Source organism: Labrus bergylta, chromosome 10, assembly GCF_963930695.1.
Source record: "Labrus bergylta chromosome 10, fLabBer1.1, whole genome shotgun sequence".
Taxonomy (NCBI): domain Eukaryota; kingdom Metazoa; phylum Chordata; class Actinopteri; order Labriformes; family Labridae; genus Labrus; species Labrus bergylta.
Genome location: NC_089204.1, coordinates 8,162,870 through 8,182,353, shown reverse-complemented (window position 1 = coordinate 8,182,353; position 19,484 = coordinate 8,162,870). Strand labels below are relative to the sequence as shown.

The 19,484-nt window shown below is 45.1% G+C and overlaps 1 protein-coding gene across 2 annotated transcripts in view; it reads left to right on the top strand.

Annotated features, from left to right (window-relative positions):
* Positions 1–4,352: 4,352 nt before the first annotated feature.
* The window catches only part of wdr11 (WD repeat domain 11), a 54,891-nt gene continuing 39,759 nt past the window's right edge, over positions 4,353–19,484 (top strand). For both annotated transcript variants that reach the window (XM_065959261.1, XM_065959260.1), the window contains exons 1-8: positions 4,353–4,558; positions 5,891–6,002; positions 8,837–8,990; positions 9,346–9,519; positions 10,304–10,505; positions 13,458–13,623; positions 16,415–16,517; positions 17,956–18,154. In XM_065959261.1, coding sequence (XP_065815333.1) covers positions 4,473–4,558; positions 5,891–6,002; positions 8,837–8,990; positions 9,346–9,519; positions 10,304–10,505; positions 13,458–13,623; positions 16,415–16,517; positions 17,956–18,154 — 1,196 coding nt within the window. In that variant the 5' untranslated portion in view covers positions 4,353–4,472. The remainder of the gene's footprint in view (positions 4,559–5,890; positions 6,003–8,836; positions 8,991–9,345; positions 9,520–10,303; positions 10,506–13,457; positions 13,624–16,414; positions 16,518–17,955; positions 18,155–19,484) is intronic.

The following is a 19,484-nucleotide window of genomic DNA, read 5'->3' as shown; positions in this document are numbered from 1 at the left end:
CCCAACATGAAACCACCGGTAGAACTCCAACAGAACTGACCCTTGGAAGAACTCTTAAAGGGATCTGATTCACACAAGATATTGCACTGATGATGTTTCAGCGTATACACGCTCATAACGTTCTGCAGTGTCATGCTACTGGTTTGCGTGTGATTGTTGAGATGAGATGTCTGCACCTCCACCATCTGCTGTAGCACAGGTGAGCTGCATAACCATCTGGGTGGAGGGTTTATCATCTAGACTTATAAATATGAATATATAAGCAATACTTGTCTAAAATCAGTGGTGCGGACTGAGGTGGGGAAGCAAGAGAGGCTTGGGGAAGGGTGATGGCGACCCCTCGGGAGTCAGCACACTGTACTTTATGCCCGGTCGTTGGGTCTGTCATCACCGAGCACCATGTGCACTTTAGTTGTTTATTTTGTTTTTGTTGTTGTATTGTTTCAGTTGATAGCTTTTTCTTTATCTTTTATTTTTTCATTTCTGAGTCTTATTTTGTTAGATTGTCCCAATTAATGTTTTTGTTTGTTGTTCTTTACCTCTGTACTTAAATGATTATTTGTCACCAATATGTCTGTTTGTACTTGATAATTGCAAAATTCAATAAAATGTGAATGGTAAACCCGGTGAGCTGCATCCACATGCAGATGAAGAGCAGAGCGAGGCAGAGGAGGTAGCTCGTTTACAGTTAATGTAAAGCCCAGGAGTAAACTTTAATGGGCTTGATTTAAAGAATGCATAATGTCTGATTGAAATTCTCAGAAACAGCTCAGGAGCACTGATGGGCTGATTGCTCTGCAGGTTGTGTTTGTGTTTATGTGCTCAGGTTTAGTGAACGGTTCCTTTGGTGAACTTGTATTTCCTCTGAAAATGGAGCCTTTTTGCACATGCTCATAATAATGGCCTTCCAGTGAACAGCCATGAGCGAGTAGGGGAACAACACTGAAGAATTTACCAAGGCTTCTCTGCAACATCATTTTGATTAATGGAGACGCATTACTTACAAGCTCCAATCCAGTCGTGCTGCTGCGTTCTGGATCATCTGCAGAGGTTTGATAGTGCCTGAGACCTGCCAGGAAGGAACCCTGGCCTAAATCCTCGGAAAGACGTTGCAGAGTAGATTGTTGAACAGAGTCCATTTCGATTAGGCGAGACCAGCAGGAGACTCTGTGTCAGTCAGGAAGTCAGACACTCTCTGACAGTCTTCTCGACTTCAGAGTACTATAAAATGTCCGTCTTTATGGAGCGGTAATATCTTAAAGCTTCTGGGGAACTGCTGGAGGGCCCATCCTGCCCAGAGACACATATTTGTTTATATTCAACAGGACCAAGTATTGTATTTGTCCCTGTAGATATGTTGAATATAGATACATATAGGGAGGAATCATTAGAGTTTGTGTGAACGCGTGAACATCGTTCAAAACATCTCATCTATTAGAACACATCCAACATGAGGGAGGATGCAGAGGCTGGATGTACAGATGGTTGTGTTAGTAATGGGGATATTTTAGCAGCTGAGGTTCAGCAGTCAAACACTCGGAGCACTCAGACTCTAATTGTGTTTTTATACGTGACCCAAAGTGTGATTATCCCTGCTCTCCATTTTCATTACACAACCTTCATCACATAAAGCCGCTCGGGTCCCACAGCCTCTCAGAGAGAGAGAGAGACACTAACGAGTGAGCGCTCTGATTTATCGCCTCTCAGTCCGTCCTGAGAGTCACCTCACTAAAAAAGCAGCTTTCAGACCAAACAACAGGAGCTGAGGTAAACAGGAGCCGGTCTGAGGAAGCGTTTACTTATCCTCCACAGAGCGTTACTTAATATCACATTCATCAAGAGGCCAGGATTAATTAAGTGATCCGGATATTACATTTTAATTATGAGCTCCAAAGGTGCTGACAGGATGTTGATGTGTTTAGTTTTAACCTTTGGATAGAGCCCAGCGAGCTGTTTCCCTTCGCCGTGCTAAGCTACGCTAATTATTAAACCATCAGACATCCTGGAGGAGGAGAACCAACCCTGCTTATTTCACCTAAAAATGACCTAATAACAAGTTACAACATGTGCACCGTAATGCTTTTAAAACTGTGGTCCACGGCCCCCTGTTGGGCCTTCAAGGTACTGCAGGGAGGCTGTGAGATTTCTTTAGCCCTTCTCAGACTGACGTTTTAAGTCGTGATTTTTACGTCCCTGTGGCGTTTCTCCTTCAGCCTGAATGTCACGGAGGAGTAATGGGGGGACGTAGTGATCATTGTCTTAGGAGGAAGTTACAGAGGAGAGATGGGATCAGCTGATCCAGCGGGAGAAAACAGCACCTGTGTTTGTGTGCATGTCTGACTGTGTGTGTATGTGGAGCTCATGTTGTGCTGTGCTCTCTCACACTTTGAAAATGTCAAATTGAAGTCACAGACTGGGACACAAATGTTACACCGTTGTGGAATCAATATGAATGTATTAATGCGAGATGATAGCAGCTACTGATGAATCTGTAATGAATCGTTTACGTTTTTTTATCTCTGATAGTTGTGCTGTGGGAAGTAGAAAGAGGATGTAGTCGGGGAGGAAGAAGACTCTGGTTTCAGTGAAGACAGAAGGTGAAATATTTTTTAGCAGAAAGGGATTTTTGAGTAATTAAAGTAAAATGTTTTTGACGTTTTATGGGTATATTCTCAAAGAATTTTTCCCTTTTGCGAAATAAAAATACAGTTATTACATAATCTTACAACGGATGTCAAGGAAGTGGAATGCGGCCCTCCTTATTGCTCATGTCCAACGAGAGACATTCGCTTTTGAAAACGTTTGTAGTAGCCTAATTGAGATAATTATTGTCATGTTGTGTATTTCTCATTTCTTAGGGAGAGAAGCCTTTTCTTTTGATTAATCTTTTCTCCTGTTTTTCTGTTAGGGAGTTAGGTAAGATACCTGTATTTTATTTTCTTTACTTTGTTTGAGGTAAGATATTTTGTTTTCGACTTAGATGTTTTGTTTATTATTTTGCCGGCGATCTCCCTGAAGTTTAGTTGTTTTTGTGTTTGCTGTTTGTGAATTTGTTGTTTGTGTGATTAATCATTGGGAGTGAGGAAGGAGAGGGTCACTTTAATGATACGGCTGGTTTTCCCTAGTCTGGTCGTAACAGGTCTTTCTCAAGGACACATCAGACATGTGGCTGCAGGAGCTGAAGATCAAACCCCTGACCCTCTGGTTGAGAGATGAACGACTCTACCACTGAGCGCGCGTCAGAGATTGAAACAGTGTGAAACAGAGTTAGGAAAGAACAGGCGGACTGATGTACTTTAAGACAGCATCTGTATAAATCTGAAACTGACAGGAAGTATAAAAAGAGACGGAAAGCAGACACAGACGTCGCTCTGTGGATTCAATCAGAGCTCTCAGGGTGACTGCGTGTTCTGGTTTCAAACCACTCACTGACCAGGAGGAAGCGGTTCCTTCAAAGTAATTTAACGTCTTGGGAAAAAGGTTCCCCAAACAAAGAGTGAATATATTTATTCCTTTGAAGCAAGCTGTCTCAAAGAGGGGAAACTGACTTTAATGAGGAAGCTAAAATGAGAATCTAAGTTAGCAGGTGTCACGTTGTCTAACTTTAAGTCAGCACACAGCAAGAAACACGTCGCTGTGATAAATCAGATGTGAGACCGCCGCTCTGCAGTAATCATGATGGATGTGACAGATTGTGGTGTGTTCACTGACCGCAAGTCGGGACCACAGGATGATTCTGACGGACAGTCAAACTTGACCGGTCTTGATTTAAAATCTGTGGTCCGCCCAGTCTGAGACAAGACTGAGGAAAAATGCTTCTCGATTCCGAGACCAAGACAGAGACCTTCAAAAGGTGGTCTCGAGACCAAGACCGACTACAAGTAGCCTATTACAACACGTATACTATCATACTAAAATATACCGTATTACAGTATCGTCTGAACTTATGTGCAATAATGTAAGGAACTATTTGGTGCAACAGCAACGTTCAACCTTATGGGCACTGTGTGTGTGACAGTATTTATATAACTGAATGTTCAGACTCACATTGCAACAACTGCAGCTCCGCTCTCTTTTTTTTGGCTTTCTTTGCTCTATATGCTGCTGTAACACTGTACACGTAAACACCGTTGGGTTATTATCTCATCTTATTCATTTCTTGGTATCTCCTGACTGTCCGACACTCAGAACATTCCCTTAAAAACTAGGACACAGAAAAGATCTACCTGGTCAGGTGTGCTACTGTAGGTCATTCTGAGGCCTCAGTATTATTCTCAGTCTGTTTTCATAACATGTTAGTCTCAGGGGCGGAACCTTGTTACCGTAAGATTTGTTCCCACCCGGAGCGCCAATAAGAAGCACCGTGCTACTTCCTGTTTGAAACCCTAACAGAGAAGACCCAGAGGAGCTAATCGACTGCAGCATCTTTTGATCAATAAATGTTAAAGTGTTTTAATAACAGATGAATAACAATGATTCCGTACACGGTGAACATCAAACTGGCGGCTCGGACTCTGACCGGAACTCTGAACCTTCAGAATAAAGGCGCAGTGGACTGGTGAGTGATGCAGCTGCGCCGTTAGCATCTTTGATGTAGCTGCTTCATTTAAACACACAGAGGATGTTTACGAGCTCTTCGTTTTGATTCTGTGTGTTTTATGTTCATCATTTAACTTATCCATCGTTATATCCGTGTCCAGGTGCATGTCAGAGGAAATTAAAGCCGTAAACGCAGATTTAATCAACAATAAGCAGCAGCTTCCTGTGTCACGTGATGTGATGTTATGTCATGTGACGTCATGTCATGTTATGTCATGTGATGTGATGTGACGTGACATTCTGCAAGTTAACCTGAAGGCTTTTGCTTCTACATGACCTTCATTGTTTCTAAGCAGGTCACCACATAGTTAAAAGACACGGTTGGTCATTTCCTCCAGATCCACTTTTTAAGATTCTGGTTGAACTTGTCTTTAGGTCCTGACAGAAATAAATAACTCATGTGCTCTGAAAAAGGAACAGAATCTGTCATCTGTATCAGTTGTAATCCTGTAAAAACTTTGACCAGTGTCTGCCACGAGGTACCAATCTGATGAACCAATCACGCTGATTTGGCTAAAACGCAGCAGTGAGTGGTGTAGTGCAGGGTATGTCTCCGTAGGGCAGTGGTTCCCAAAGTGCGGGTTGGGACCCCCCGGGGGGTCGCGAGATGCCTCAAAAATAAAAAATACAGATTTCATATGATTTAAAGAAAGAATGAGCGACATGTTCCACATAAATATATCATAAATCCAGTCTATCCTGTGTAAATGTGTCTCTGATTCATGACTGTCTACAATGAGTACGGCGCTTTCCGGGCAGTAAAGCGCTGGCTGTCGATCAGGAGTGTTTGCATGAAGCATTTGTGCGCTGAGAAGAAAAGCACGTCCGTCCTGTCTCCATGACAACAGTCTGTTGACAACGGCCGCTGTATAACCGACACAGCTCCGTTACTTTTTACTGCATGTTTTTTTTATTTTACGTCGTTTATTTCCGGATCAGAGATACGATCTGTAGGAGAATATCAAACATTTGCAAAAGAACGCCGATGAACTCGACAGCGCCTTTCAGAAAAGTTGAAAGATTTTCAACTTGAGCGCTCAGAGCGGCTGCACAAAAAAGGAAGAGCGCTCAGAAAAAAGACGGTGGGCGCTGCACTATTTCTCCAGCCATCTTTTGAAAACAACTGAAAAAAGACGCTTACACTTGCAAAAAGCGCGATGTGGACACGAGGCTGAAAAAGCCAGAGTCCTGCTGGCTGTGTTGAAAAAATCTAATAACGCCTCATTTTTCACCTTTGTTCCTCTCCTCTCCCCATCTCTCGCTCTCTCTCTCTCTGACTCTTATTTTGAAGGGGCTGGCAGGGGCTGATCGCTCAGGGATGTCACTCCAGCATTCTCATCATCGACCCAAAGACGAGTCAGACCATCCAGGTGCTGGAGAGACACAAAGCTAACGTGGTCAAGGTCAGTTTCCACATGAATCTGTTATTGAGTTATTTTAAAGGTCATCATCACGATGCTTATAATCTGAACTTTATTACAAATCTATTAAACTGCAGTCGAGGTCAACCGGCCAAGAAATTATGTTCAAAAGAGCTATCCTGATCCTGTGTCTCTAATCATTTTCACACATACGGAAATCTCCTGAAAATCTCCGGAGATTTGGCTACCCTTTAGACTATGTGTGAACGCAAACAGCCGCATTTTTCGCGCTGACTTTATCCTGAGTTTCTCCGACCAGACCCCTAGTATTTTTTCTGCAGACATTCCAAGTGATCAGCGTGCGGGTCCGACCACAGACGCTCTGCAGAATTAAAAAAAACAACAAAAAAAAAACCGGACATCATCAATTATTGAAACAGCGGCCTGCTCATGGAGTCGTTTGTCTTCCTTTAAACGGAGCGCAGGATGAATCCTTTATTTATCTCATTTCCTCTCTGCAGACCCGTCAGAGTGAAGAGGCATTAATACACAAAGTTTGTAAATAAACAACAACGAGACCTCATCTACAGCTAATGAGAAGATCTGAAGAACCCTAAACCCTATCATCATCTAAATACACGCGGAAAACAAACAAACAAAGCAAATAAACAACCGGAGCCGTGTGAAAAACAAACAATAAGATATTTAAATAATAAGTATTTTATGGCCTGATACAGCGCTGGCCCGATGTCTCATCTGATCGCCACATGCCCTGGTGGACATTCCTCACAGTAAATGAAATCCATCCTCCAGACATGGGAGAGGAGATAGACCCCGCTTCCCTTTGGCTCCTCGCCTTATAGCTTACCATCTTCTCTTAATTTGATCTGTTCTTCTTGTTCTGCTAACAGCATTACTCTCTCTCTCTCCTTTTCTTAAATATTTAGATTTCTGTTTCTTTGCTTCTTCCTCTTTTTCCAGTTAAACACTCACAAGCCTTGTTTAAATACCACTGCCTCCACAATCTCTGCTCCTGTTGTCGTTCACACACTTGTTCTGAGTGAATCACCTGCAAAGCGTCAACCAACCAAAAGTGCAATATGTTGGAATGAATACGACATTTAGATCTCTTAATGTGGGATCTAATCTCAGACCACAGGACTTCTGTTTCTACTTGAATCAAAGTCATGCATCATGAGAACTCTAGTCAGGTCTGGTTGTTTACTGTCTTTACACCGCTGACGTGTGTGTGTGTGTGTGTGTGTGTGTTCCAGGTGAAGTGGTCCAGAGAAAACTACTGCAGACATTCCAAGTGATCTGATGTCTGAACGCGGCAGCATATACTCCGGAGATTTTAACTCGAGCCAATAGAAAGAGAATGACGTTTATATACAGTGACTCCTGAAAGTGTCTGCACGCGACCACTACGATCTGTGTGCACGTAATTTAATGGCTGCATTATGTTTTCTGTTCGTCAGTTTGTTGTTCTCCTCTCTTTTGTGGATGTTGTCATTCCATTGGATTACACATAGCATTGATATAAAGGCAAATATTCTCATTATAACGTTGTGTAGCGAACTCTGTTGCTACGGCCGCTACTTCAGCGTTGTTTATTTACGTCACGTCTTACCTCAGGAAATCCCCCCGCCCCCCCCTCCCTCTGACAGGGAAAGTCCCCCGCTGTGAGGAGCATATGTGAACGACTAGGTCGGGAGAATCTCCAGAGCGTTCCTCCTGTAAATATCTAGAAATTATCCGGAGTGCATATGTGAAAACGGCTAAAGTGTGTGTGTGTGCGTGCGTGCGTCTCTGTGTGTGTGTGTGTGTGTGTGTGTGTGTGTGTTCTCTACAGGTGTGAATAATGAGCTGTAAATAGTCCAGTGATTATCGGCGCCTGTGCTCCATCAGACGCTCTCGTTCCTGTCTCACACACACTTTCTTCTTGTAAACAGCGCGCACACACAGCAGCGTGCGGGTCCGACCACAGAGGCTCTGCAGAATTAAAAAAAACAACAAAAAAAAAACCGGACATCATCAATTATTGAAACAGCGGCCTGCTCATGGAGTCGTTTGTCTTCCTTTAAACGGAGCGCAGGATGAATCCTTTATTTATCTCATTTCCTCTCTGCAGACCCGTCAGAGTGAAGAGGCATTAATACACAAAGTTTGTAAATAAACAACAACGAGACCTCATCTACAGCTAATGAGAAGATCTGAAGAACCCTAAACCCTATCATCATCTAAATACACGCGGAAAACAAACAAACAAAGCAAATAAACAACCGGAGCCGTGTGAAAAACAAACAATAAGATATTTAAATAATAAGTATTTTATGGCCTGATACAGCGCTGGCCCGATGTCTCATCTGATCGCCACATGCCCTGGTGGACATTCCTCACAGTAAATGAAATCCATCCTCCAGACATGGGAGAGGAGATAGACCCCGCTTCCCTTTGGCTCCTCGCCTTATAGCTTACCATCTTCTCTTAATTTGATCTGTTCTTCTTGTTCTGCTAACAGCATTACTCTCTCTCTCTCCTTTTCTTAAATATTTAGATTTCTGTTTCTTTGCTTCTTCCTCTTTTTCCAGTTAAACACTCACAAGCCTTGTTTAAATACCACTGCCTCCACAATCTCTGCTCCTGTTGTCGTTCACACACTTGTTCTGAGTGAATCACCTGCAAAGCGTCAACCAACCAAAAGTGCAATATGTTGGAATGAATACGACATTTAGATCTCTTAATGTGGGATCTAATCTCAGACCACAGGACTTCTGTTTCTACTTGAATCAAAGTCATGCATCATGAGAACTCTAGTCAGGTCTGGTTGTTTACTGTCTTTACACCGCTGACGTGTGTGTGTGTGTGTGTTCCAGGTGAAGTGGTCCAGAGAAAACTACTACCACAACCTGAGCTCTCCATACTGTCTGCGGCTGGCTTCAGGGGACGCCTCGGGGAAGATCATTGTGTGGGACGTGGTGAGCGGCACCGCCCACTGTGAGATCCAGGAGCACTCCAAACCCATCCAGGGTGAGACAAATCCTCCCCCCCCCCCTCCTCCCCCCTTTAATGTTAGTGTGGATCTTTTCTCTGCCTGTGGATCTATACAGACTGTACTGCCAAGAAGACTCTTAGAGTTGTTGCTCTGCTGTTGTTTGTTTTCATTAAGATGCTCCGACCATCCCTCTGTTTTATTAATCTCTCTCTCCCTCTCCCTCTCTCTCCCCCCTCTCTCTCCCTCCCCCCTCTCTCTCGTTCTCTCTCTCTCCCTTTCTCCTCTCTCTCCCTCTCCCGCTCTCCCTCCCCCCTCTCTCTCCCCCCTCCCTCTCTCTCTGTCTCTCTCCCCCTCTCTCTCTTTCCTCTCCCCCCCCTCTCTCTCTGGCAGACTTGGAGTGGTTGTGGAATCAGGATGCGTCCCGTGATCTGCTGCTGGCCGTCCACCCTCCGAACTACATCGTGCTGTGGAACGGAGACACGGGCACCAAGCTGTGGAAGAAGAGCTACGCCGAGAACATCCTCTCCTTCTCCTTCGACCCCTTCGACCCCTCCAACATGGCGTGTAGGTGATCTCAAATCTGACTCAGACAAAGTTTTTCTTTAAACTCTCCTTCCCACACGTTAACATCATATCTGAGCTCCTAAATTTACCATCATGAGGTTCAGTGTGGGCTGAAAGATAAAGATGTATCCACCTTTATCTCTCTCTCTCTCTCTCTCTCTCTCTCTCTCCACCTTTATAAACTAATCAAGTCCTCATGAAGCTGCTGGCTGAGTTTTATGACTCCACATTTTCATGATTCCTGTAAATAGAAACCATTAAAGATGGACTCAGTAGAAATGTTTGTAAACATTCAAACTGGCCCCTCCTTCTGGGCCCGTCGCCCCCAGAAGCTCCGCCCCCTGCAGGACGTAGTGTGTACGTTTACTGCTTGTACCTACACTGCAAGCTAACGCACGCTAGCTCAAACTAACCGCCGGTGTTTGTCACCTGCCTGTCCAACAGGAAGCAGACCAACTCCACGTCCACGGGTAAAATACAACACAAAGTTCACCCTCGTTTTAGAACCAGCTTTATCCGCTTGGTGTTTCTCCTCACTGATTATATTTTCTCTTCTTTGCTGCTACATCCACATCCGTCATATTCATCGGTTTGAATGGCGTCCAATCACTGAATTGTATCCACTCACCTGCTGCGCTGTCATTGGCTGGAGGAAACACTCCTGTAGAGTCTGACCTGCAGAGATTTTTAGGTCTTTAAGGGAAACATTTTAAACGTTTTTCTCTCTAACCCGCCAGGACACATCGCTGCCTCACTCTGATGTCTCTTCATTTTCTCTCTGCAGTGCTGACCAGCGAAGGAATCGTCTTCATCACAGACTTCACTCACTCCAAACCACCGGGCAGCGCTGGTAAAAAGGTCTACATCGCCAGCCCCCATGCGAGCCCCGCCCACACCAAACCTGCACCCGCCGCTGCTCCCGTGCCCACCGGTGCCAAGAAGGCCCTGAACAAGGTCAAAGTGCTGATCACCAACGAGAAGCCCACGTAAGAGAAACATCATCTCTGAGGTTTAACCAAAAGCTGCCCATGTTTTTAATGAAACCTAGAACAAACACTTAGCTGTGGGAGTGTCACCCACCTGGGGGAGGGGTTGCTGCCCTTTGTGATGTCATGAAGGGAAAATCTCCAAACAGCCTGTTTGAGCACACATTTTCTGAAAAGTGGAGCAGGCAGAAGACGGAGAGGTTGGACTTTTCTCATCATTGGGGGGTTTGTAGACAGACTAGAGACACATATTAGAGTTAGAGGAACATGGGGAAGTGGATTTAGCATCATGTGACCTTTAAGGGTGTTTTCATGTTAGGCACGTTTGTTTCATACCGTGCCTAACATGTTCTCCCCCCTCCCCTGCTGGTCTGCATGACCGTTTTAGAAACGACAGGAGCCGTTTAGAATGACATTATATAGCAACGTCAACTTCTGTGTTTGAGCATGGTTGGGTTCAAATCCCACGCTGACCGTACTCGAGGACAGTATGTTTGTGTTCACACTGCTCAAATGAACTGGACTTAGGGGACCAGGGTACTCTGTTCCGGGCCGGGGTCTGTAGTTTGAAACCACTCTAAGAGGCCGTGGCTAAACTGAGTTTTTCATGAGGTGACAAACGTTGAGCGCATTCCTTTAAAAAAACAGAAAAGCTGGCAAACGATCAGAACCAAAGTTTGGTTTGATGTTGTTGCAGCTCGTGACTGAAGAACGGGATTATTTATAGCAGCAGACCTCCCCCCACACACACACACACACACACACACACACACACACACACACACACACACACACACACACACACACACACACACACACACACACACACACACACACACACACACACACACACACACACACACACACACACACACACACACGTTTCATTAATCTTAATCTCCTCCCTCTTTGTTACTCTGTGTGTGTTTGACAGCTTCTTGGCTCACCTTTCACTCAGTGTGTAATTGGGTGTGTGTGTGTGTGTGTGTGTGTGTGTGTGTGTGTGTGTGTGTGTGTGTGTGTGTGTGTGTGTGTGTGTGTGTGTGTGTGTGTGTGTGTGTGTGTGTGTGTGTGTGTGTGTGTGTGTGTGTGTGTGTGTGTGTGTGTGTGTGTGTGTGTGTGTGTGTGTGTGTGTGTGTGTGTGTGTGCGTGTGCGCACGCTGAATAAATCAGGATTTACAAACTTGGACTGTAATCAGAAACAAGTGGAAAAGCTGAATTGTAATCTTTGATCCTGCCACAAACATATCAGCTAAATAAATAAAAAGGTGGTGTGATTATATTGATCCCCCCACAGCCCTACATGTAAGGTTTCACTCCTCCGTCCACTAATGCGGCATACACACTCCTGTCAGGTTGAACTGGTCAATGATTCAGACCAGAGCAAACGATCTATAGGTGTGGAAACGCCTGCCATGCTCTCAACCCTCCTCTCTCATGTGTTCACTGGTGTATGAATGTCTGAAGGTATGTCTGACGACTGACTGCTGCTGCTGCCGTCCCGCCTCGTTCACAGCAGAGTGAAACATGAGGAGTGGGTGTCGGTGTAAAACCTGATATTCAGCACCGCTGTACTTTCATTCTCTGACGATCTGCTGCCTAACTCTCAGGAGTCTCGTTTTTTTTCTGTCCTTCAAAAGTTCTTCCTTCAGTGACTCAGACATCTGAAGCATTATGTGCCCCGTGTGACTTAGAGCTCTGACACTCCCAAAGGGTCCCCCTATTGGATCCGCTTGGTTTCCCCTGATGATAATAATCTCCGTCCTGTTATTAAGTCAGTCTCTCCTCTCGTTTGATCTGACGGCGAGCTGCAGAGATGACCTCTGACCTCCGATCCGCTCACGGAGTCTCCGCTCTGTTTGTGACTTTGTTGTGGTCATACGCAGAGACTGGAACTCACCGTTGCCATGGATACAAGTATCTGTGATTACTTTACACACACCTAAAAGGAGTTACATCAAACATACTTAGTTTGACACTTTGAGGACTGTGAGAATAATGGAGGGGATTTTGGTGCCAGCACCTTCTTAATTCATCAGCCTCGCAGCATCACGCCCGCTTCCCTTTTAAGTTCTCCCTGCTCGCCGCTGACTCACACACACTCTGCACTTATTACTAATTCTCTCGGCTTCTGTATGCAGGCCATGAATAAAGATCAAGGTTGATCTTAGAAATCAGTGTTGGTTAAATTTGTTCCAACACAGCCTTGTCCGTCATAATATTTGCACATTATTCCATATGCATGTGTTGTTCCTGCAGCGTCGATTTAAATCTCGGAGAACTTTCTGCAGAAACACAGACGCTAAACATGAAGACGAACGAATGATTACATAATTTCAAGGGTAAAGCAGGCTTTCCACAACAGATACATTCAGATTCTCTGCGACCGTGTAGCAGCCTGTTTCAGTCGCTCCCGTTCGTTTTCTCACCTCCTTGTTTCTAACCGTCTTATTTTCTGTTCAAAATGTTCGATTTTGCTCTGACAACTTCTTTAAGCTCCGCCCTCTCGCTTCGTGCTTTTGGAGAACGTTCTCGTCTGTTTTTCAACATGGAAGCATTTTCATTTATTCTCACTACTGTCGTGCAGCGACCCCGTATTGATTGACCAAATTTCCCCTCAGGATGAATAAAGTATTTATGATTCTGAGTCGGAGCCTCCCCGATATCACCCAGAATCACAAACTCATGGACTTGTTTCTCAAAATTCTCCGCCTGATCTGGCGTGATGCCTGTGATAGCCAATGAGAGCGAGGAGGAAGCTTCACTTTTACAAGGCGTCCTGTTTGCAGGATGTTTAGTTTGATATAAGTGAAGAAAATGTTTGACTAAACACATAAAACAAACATGTCCGACACTTGACCTTCTTGCGATCCCTCTCCAGTTTGCTCCCCTTAACTAACCCGACATCGAGCTCATTTCCTGTCCTTTGCGTCATCGTCCTTCCTCTTTCAGAGCCGAGGCGGTGACGCTGAACGACTGTCTCCAGCTGTCCTACCTGCCGTCTAAGAGGAACCACATGCTGCTGCTGTACCCACGAGAGATCCTCATCCTGGACCTGGAGCTCAGCCAGACGGTGGGCGTGGTGGCCATCGAGCGCTCGGGGGTGCCCTTCATCCAGGTGAGGCCCGGCATAATAATAATAGATATTCATAGAATGTGCACGCACACTGACCACTAGGCTGCCGGCGCCCAAGAATCAACCTTTAATAGTGGAAATAAGCACTTTTCCAATGTTTCGGTACCAAAACATTGCCAAATAATTTTTTGCAATTTGGATGTTTTTTAATACTGCAAAGATTCATTCCTCTCTTATGCACCTGTGTTTGGTTTTTTTTTTGCAAGAGATAGTAGATAATAGATTTTAGTGTTTTGAAACACGTGTTATTAGATAGTGTGGAAGGCAACAGATCCAGGGTGTGTGATGTGTTTGATTGTTCCATTAACGTGAGAAAGGTCTCTACGATAAGCAAACATTCTGATGTCTGGTGGACATATTTCCATCCCCGACTGTGAAGGGTTAAGTTCAGAATAAGACACAGAGACTCTGTTATCGAGCAGTGGGATGTTACCTGTAAGGATGACCTGCAGGTGTGTGTAGGTGAGCGAACCATCACAATCTCTCCCCCTCCCCGGTCTCCTCAAATGAACCCGCTGCAGTTTCTGCTTTTATTGCAATACACAAAAAGCTTTTACCAAACTCTGTCTCTTTTTATGGATGATTCTCTGCTGGAGCCAATTCCTCCTGTCACGACTGATCAAATCCTCCACTTCTCTCTCTCTCTCTCTCTCTTTCTCTCTCGGCTCACCTCATCAAGGTCTGAGCTTCAAGCAGCAGCTTGACGTTTTGTTCCTCTCTGTCGTCACATTCAGCAGCGACCTTTGCGTGCATATTTCCTTCTTTTGGAGTCCAGAATTCTAATTGAAAAATGATGAATGCTTTGAAGGTATTAGATAGAGGATTTGTGACGGCTGCAGAGCCAGCGAGGGGAACAGAAACTGTCTGGTAATGTCACTCTGTTCATCCTGCTTTCACTCCAAATGCTGGGTCCATGTGAAGGAATGACAGATGTGGGGGTTGGCAATGATCCCTTTAATACCATCGACTGTATGATTTATGGACGTAGAAACTGTGAAGTCACCAATTGGTTTGTGGACTGCCTTTTTAAAGCCTTGAATCTAGCATATTAAGCACCTGCCATGTTGGTTTCCTGGAGCCAGAAGTGACCGTGTTTATGGACATGTAGAGGAGCGAGCCGGCAGCAACATCTGGTGTTGAAAATGAAGGAGATGCTGAAGTGTAAAATCCTGCAGTTCCTCAAGTGTCCACTAGAGGCTGGCTGCAGAAGCACAGGAAGTCACATACACACCCATTCTAAAAAGTCTGTTTTTGCAGCAGAGATTAACATGTTTACAGCCTGGTTCAAAAAAACAAATAGGTCTGATTAGTTCATGTCTCGATCGACACACACTGTACGGGGGGTGAATGTTTTGATGACTCATCAGTTTTGATTTGAGGTTTGAGTCATGGAGTACTCCAGTGCCTCCTGCAGGAACAGATATGAGCGATATCTAACTATCTGTCAGAGGCCACGCCCCCTAATTCTACACCCCTTCATCCCTTCAGCCTGTACAGTTGAAGAGAGAAATGAGCTCTAGAGACCCAAACTGTTTTTGTACAAGACTGTAAACATGTTTATTTTAACATGGAGCTCTATGGGGACTGACTCACTGCAGGAGACAGACTCTAGTGGACACTGGAGGAACTGCAGCTGCCGTTTGGTTTTGGCTTTTTTCTTTTCAGTTCAAAGATGGAGAGCGAGTCCTTGTTGTGGAGTTCTTTTAAAGTCACCGAGCAGTTGAGTTTTATTAAAGCAGAGAGCAGAGGTTTATTCATCAGCGGCCTCAGCGGTGTCCAGCCGTCCCCTCCTCTCTCTAAGTGTTACAAAGAGCTTGTCAAACAGCCAAATTGTTTGACTGATGACACGGCTTCAGAGCAAAAACTGCAGAAACAGCAAAACCCGGTCACAGACACATTTATACTACACACAGTGAGAGCTGGACCATAGCTGGACCAGAGCTGGATCACAGCTGGATTAGAGCTGGACCAGAGCTGGATCACAGCTGGATCAGAGCTGGACCAGAGCTGGACCAGAGCTGGATCACAGCTGGACCAGAGCTGGACCAGAGCTGGTTCAGAGCTGGACCAGAGCTGGATCACAGCTGGATCACAGCTGGACCAGAGCTGGTTCAGAGCTGGACCAGAGCTGGATCAGAGCTGGATCACAGCTGAATCACAGCTGGACCAGAGCTGGTTCAGAGCTGGACCAGAGCTGGACCAGATACATGTGAACTCATGCAACACATTAAAAACAAAATCTGTTACTGTTGGGGATGATGTTTAGGTTTTAAGGTGTGGTAAAGTGTTAAAGCTGCAGATAGTGCAAGTTATTGATTTTTCATTCTGTCTTCTGAATTACTTTTCATGCATAAACTTTGCATACGTGGACTTTGCTGCATGTCTCCCCCCCCCCCCCCCTCCAACACTTCCTATCTCTCTTCAGCTGTCCGATCTAAAAAAGGCCTAAAAAAATAACTTTGAAAAAAACAAACAGAAAAATAATTTAACATGAGTCGGAAACATCCAAGGTTGTCTGGGCTCAAAGAGTTGCTGGGGCTGAATTTTAATCGTTTGTTTGTCTTCTTTAGTCGTCACGATACAGGATTTTAAACTTTCACGTAATTATAATGAAAATTATAATCGCTAGGCTAACATTGCCCTGAAGTATCGATTATTTGACAACCTTAGCGTTAGGTGTAAAAAAGAAGGTCTCAGCTTTTGGCCTCCGAGACTTTGACGAATGTTTTGGTCATTTTTTATGAAGGTTGACAAAGTCTCCGTCTCGTTTCAGGTGATCCCCTGCGCTCAGCGAGACGCTCTCTACTGCCTCCATGAGAACGGCTGCATCACCCTCCGAGTGTGTCGCTCCACCACCTCCACAGAGGAGGCAGCAGGTACACACACACACACACACACACACACACACACACACACACACACACACACACACACACACACACACACACACACACACACACACACACACACACACACACACACACACACACACACACACACACACACAAACCTGCATTTTTTACGGCATTTTCACATTAGGAACAATTGTTTTTACCGTGCCTGAGTGACTGCTCCATACACGAGTACACTTTTGCACTTGCGCACGGTTGCGTTCACATGAGACCACCTTTTGAAGCGGACTCGGGTGTGGTACCCAAGGACGCTACGTTTATGTTGTTACGAGCTAGCACCAGCTACACATATAAATACAACAAAAGCCCTAACCTGAAGCGTGACAGAAAGGACTGATTGGAAAACATAAAGTTAGGTCAGCTCACCTATACGTGGGTCTACCGGGCCACCAGCGGCCAGATCGCACCGGAAGGCTTTTAGAGCAACGAGCCCAAGCTTCGTCTGTGAGTTCAGTTTTGTTTGTTGTAGTTGGATCACATAAGATACGGCTGGTTTCTAAAACAAGTTCATGGGAGTGGGTCAGCTGTCAGGTCCCACAGCTTCCAAGTTGGTGTCCTTACAGGTCCTCCGTCAGCTGCCTCTTCACCTGAATCTTACTACGTCATTTAAAGCGACAGAGCACCGCTCAGGAATGGTGCGTTTAAGACTATCGAACAATCCAGTAAACACAGCTTAAACCCATTCTCTATTCTCCCCATGAAAACCAGTCCAACGTAATTTACAAACAGACAGATGAAGAAGAAGAAGAAGAACCTTACTGTTTCCTAACAGTGTTCACACTGATCAAATAAACCAGACTTTGGCATCAGGCGTACTTGGATCCAGGTTTTTTTTTTCTCTCGTTCTCTTGTTGCTTTTTATGAGGTCGAGACATTACTCTGCAGGTCCTTCTTGGTTTGATGTAAAGTGAAAATTAAACGTTTTAAAAATTCAAATCAAGTTGTTCACAAAACAATTCTCAGAACGTTTGTCTTCATATCTAAATATGCCACACCAGTTTGAAACCTGCCTCTACATGCACGGCGGTCATCCCGGCGCTGCTGTTTACGTGTCTTTGTGTCGACCCTTCTCTGGCGTTCCCTGTCTCTGCAGGCGGCTCGCCATGGTCACAGAGCGCTGTCAGTAAAGTTATAACCGCATCTTAAAGCCGTTTAGAGTCGTACGGTTTAAAGGCTCTGAGAGATATTGGGTCTGGACTGTAATAATTTCCTGTCTCTTCTCCTTATCTCCTGAAATGCTTCCTTTCATCCCTCGGCTCGTTTCCTTTTCCGCACGCTCGTCCTCGTCTTTCTATCTTTATAATTAAAACCTGCTCAATGCCGTCTCTCTCTTCTTATCCTCTTCTTCATCCCTTTGATTTAATTCATATAATTTGTCTTCATCCCTACTCTTTGTCCTCAGACCCAGAGCAGAGTGTCCACGAGCTCGTGTACGACCTGCGCTCTCAGTGCGATGCCATCCGAGTCACGAAGACGGTGCGGCCGTACCGCATGGTCATCTGCCCCGTCAACGAGAACAACGCCGCCCTGATGGTCAGCGACGGCAGAGCCATGCTGTGGGAGCTCAAAGGACACACCGGCAGGGCTGCTGCTAATCCCAGGTACACACGCATGCAAACACACACACACACACAGGATGACACATCAGGTCAAACCAACAGGTGTTGCAGCAATGGAAGAGAACTGGTTCAGATAGAAGTGATTGTACCCACTTTAAACACTAGGTGGAGGTTTAAAGTGGGGGAGTTTAACTCTAAAAAAGCAATCACTAACACCACAGAGTGAACATTTAGCATAGCTTTATCTTGGCTAACGTAGCATGTACATGCTATATGTAGAAGTAGAAGCCTTTTTCAGACTGCGATTCTGCAACAGCCCTGTAACGAAGCCCCGCCCTCTTTCTAACTTTGTACTTTAAAGAGGGCATATGATCCCCCTTCTCCACCTTTGCAAACAGTCCCCCTGTGGTCTAAATTAAACATCTGTGCTGTGCTTTGGTCAAAATATAACATGAATCAAGCACCAGAGAAGGTTTGTGACCCTGTATCAACCAGCTCTCAGAACGCTCCGTTTTGGTGTGTGTGTCTCTTTAAATGCAATGAGCCCCCCCTGAGTTTTCCCCGTAGACATCACTCCTCTGTAGCGAGAATAAAGATGACGGACCTGCTCAGAAGTTTTTTTCTAGTCTGGGGGTGGAGATATCAGGGCAGGGGAGGGGATTCTGCATCAGCATTATATTGGTGTCCCATTCCGTCATTTCACACGTTGTGTGAACAGACAGCGGGGACTCCACACACACACACACACTCAGACACACACAGCGCTGCTCTCCATCGCTGGCTCACAGCGATCCCGTCTCGCCGCTGTGGCGTCTCTGTAACTACCAGCGATGGCGGCATTACACCATATTAATAGAGCTTTTAAAACATGAACCTCTCTCCTGATCAGGTCTCAGTCCTGGTCTGGGACCTGGTCTGGGACCTGGTCTGGGACCTGGTCTGGGACTTGGAGCAGCTCAGAGTTTAGCTGACGAGCCGTGCTTCTCTTTGACGGCTCGCTCCCTCGCTGCTGTTGAGGAGACGCTTTTGTTCTCGTCTCTTTCGCCGACAGCCCGAGAACAAATCCAAACCAGAATATTTTAGGCACCGAGATGAAAACGACATCACTCAATTAAAGGCTGTTTGAACGTTCACACAAAGTTTCAGACGAGCTGGATTTCTATTTCAGGAATATTAAAGTTATCTTTGATTCCACTTTAATGATTGTCTGATGCATGCTGGGAGAAAGTTCTGCAAAGGTACGAAACTTCAATACGTTATTTGTGTGTTTGAAAGGTCAACAAATCATTTATAGAAGGTGTGCTGCACTGAAAGATGTTTGTGTCACACTGAGTGAAGCTTGAAGACGTAAATTAAAATAATTATTTAAAGC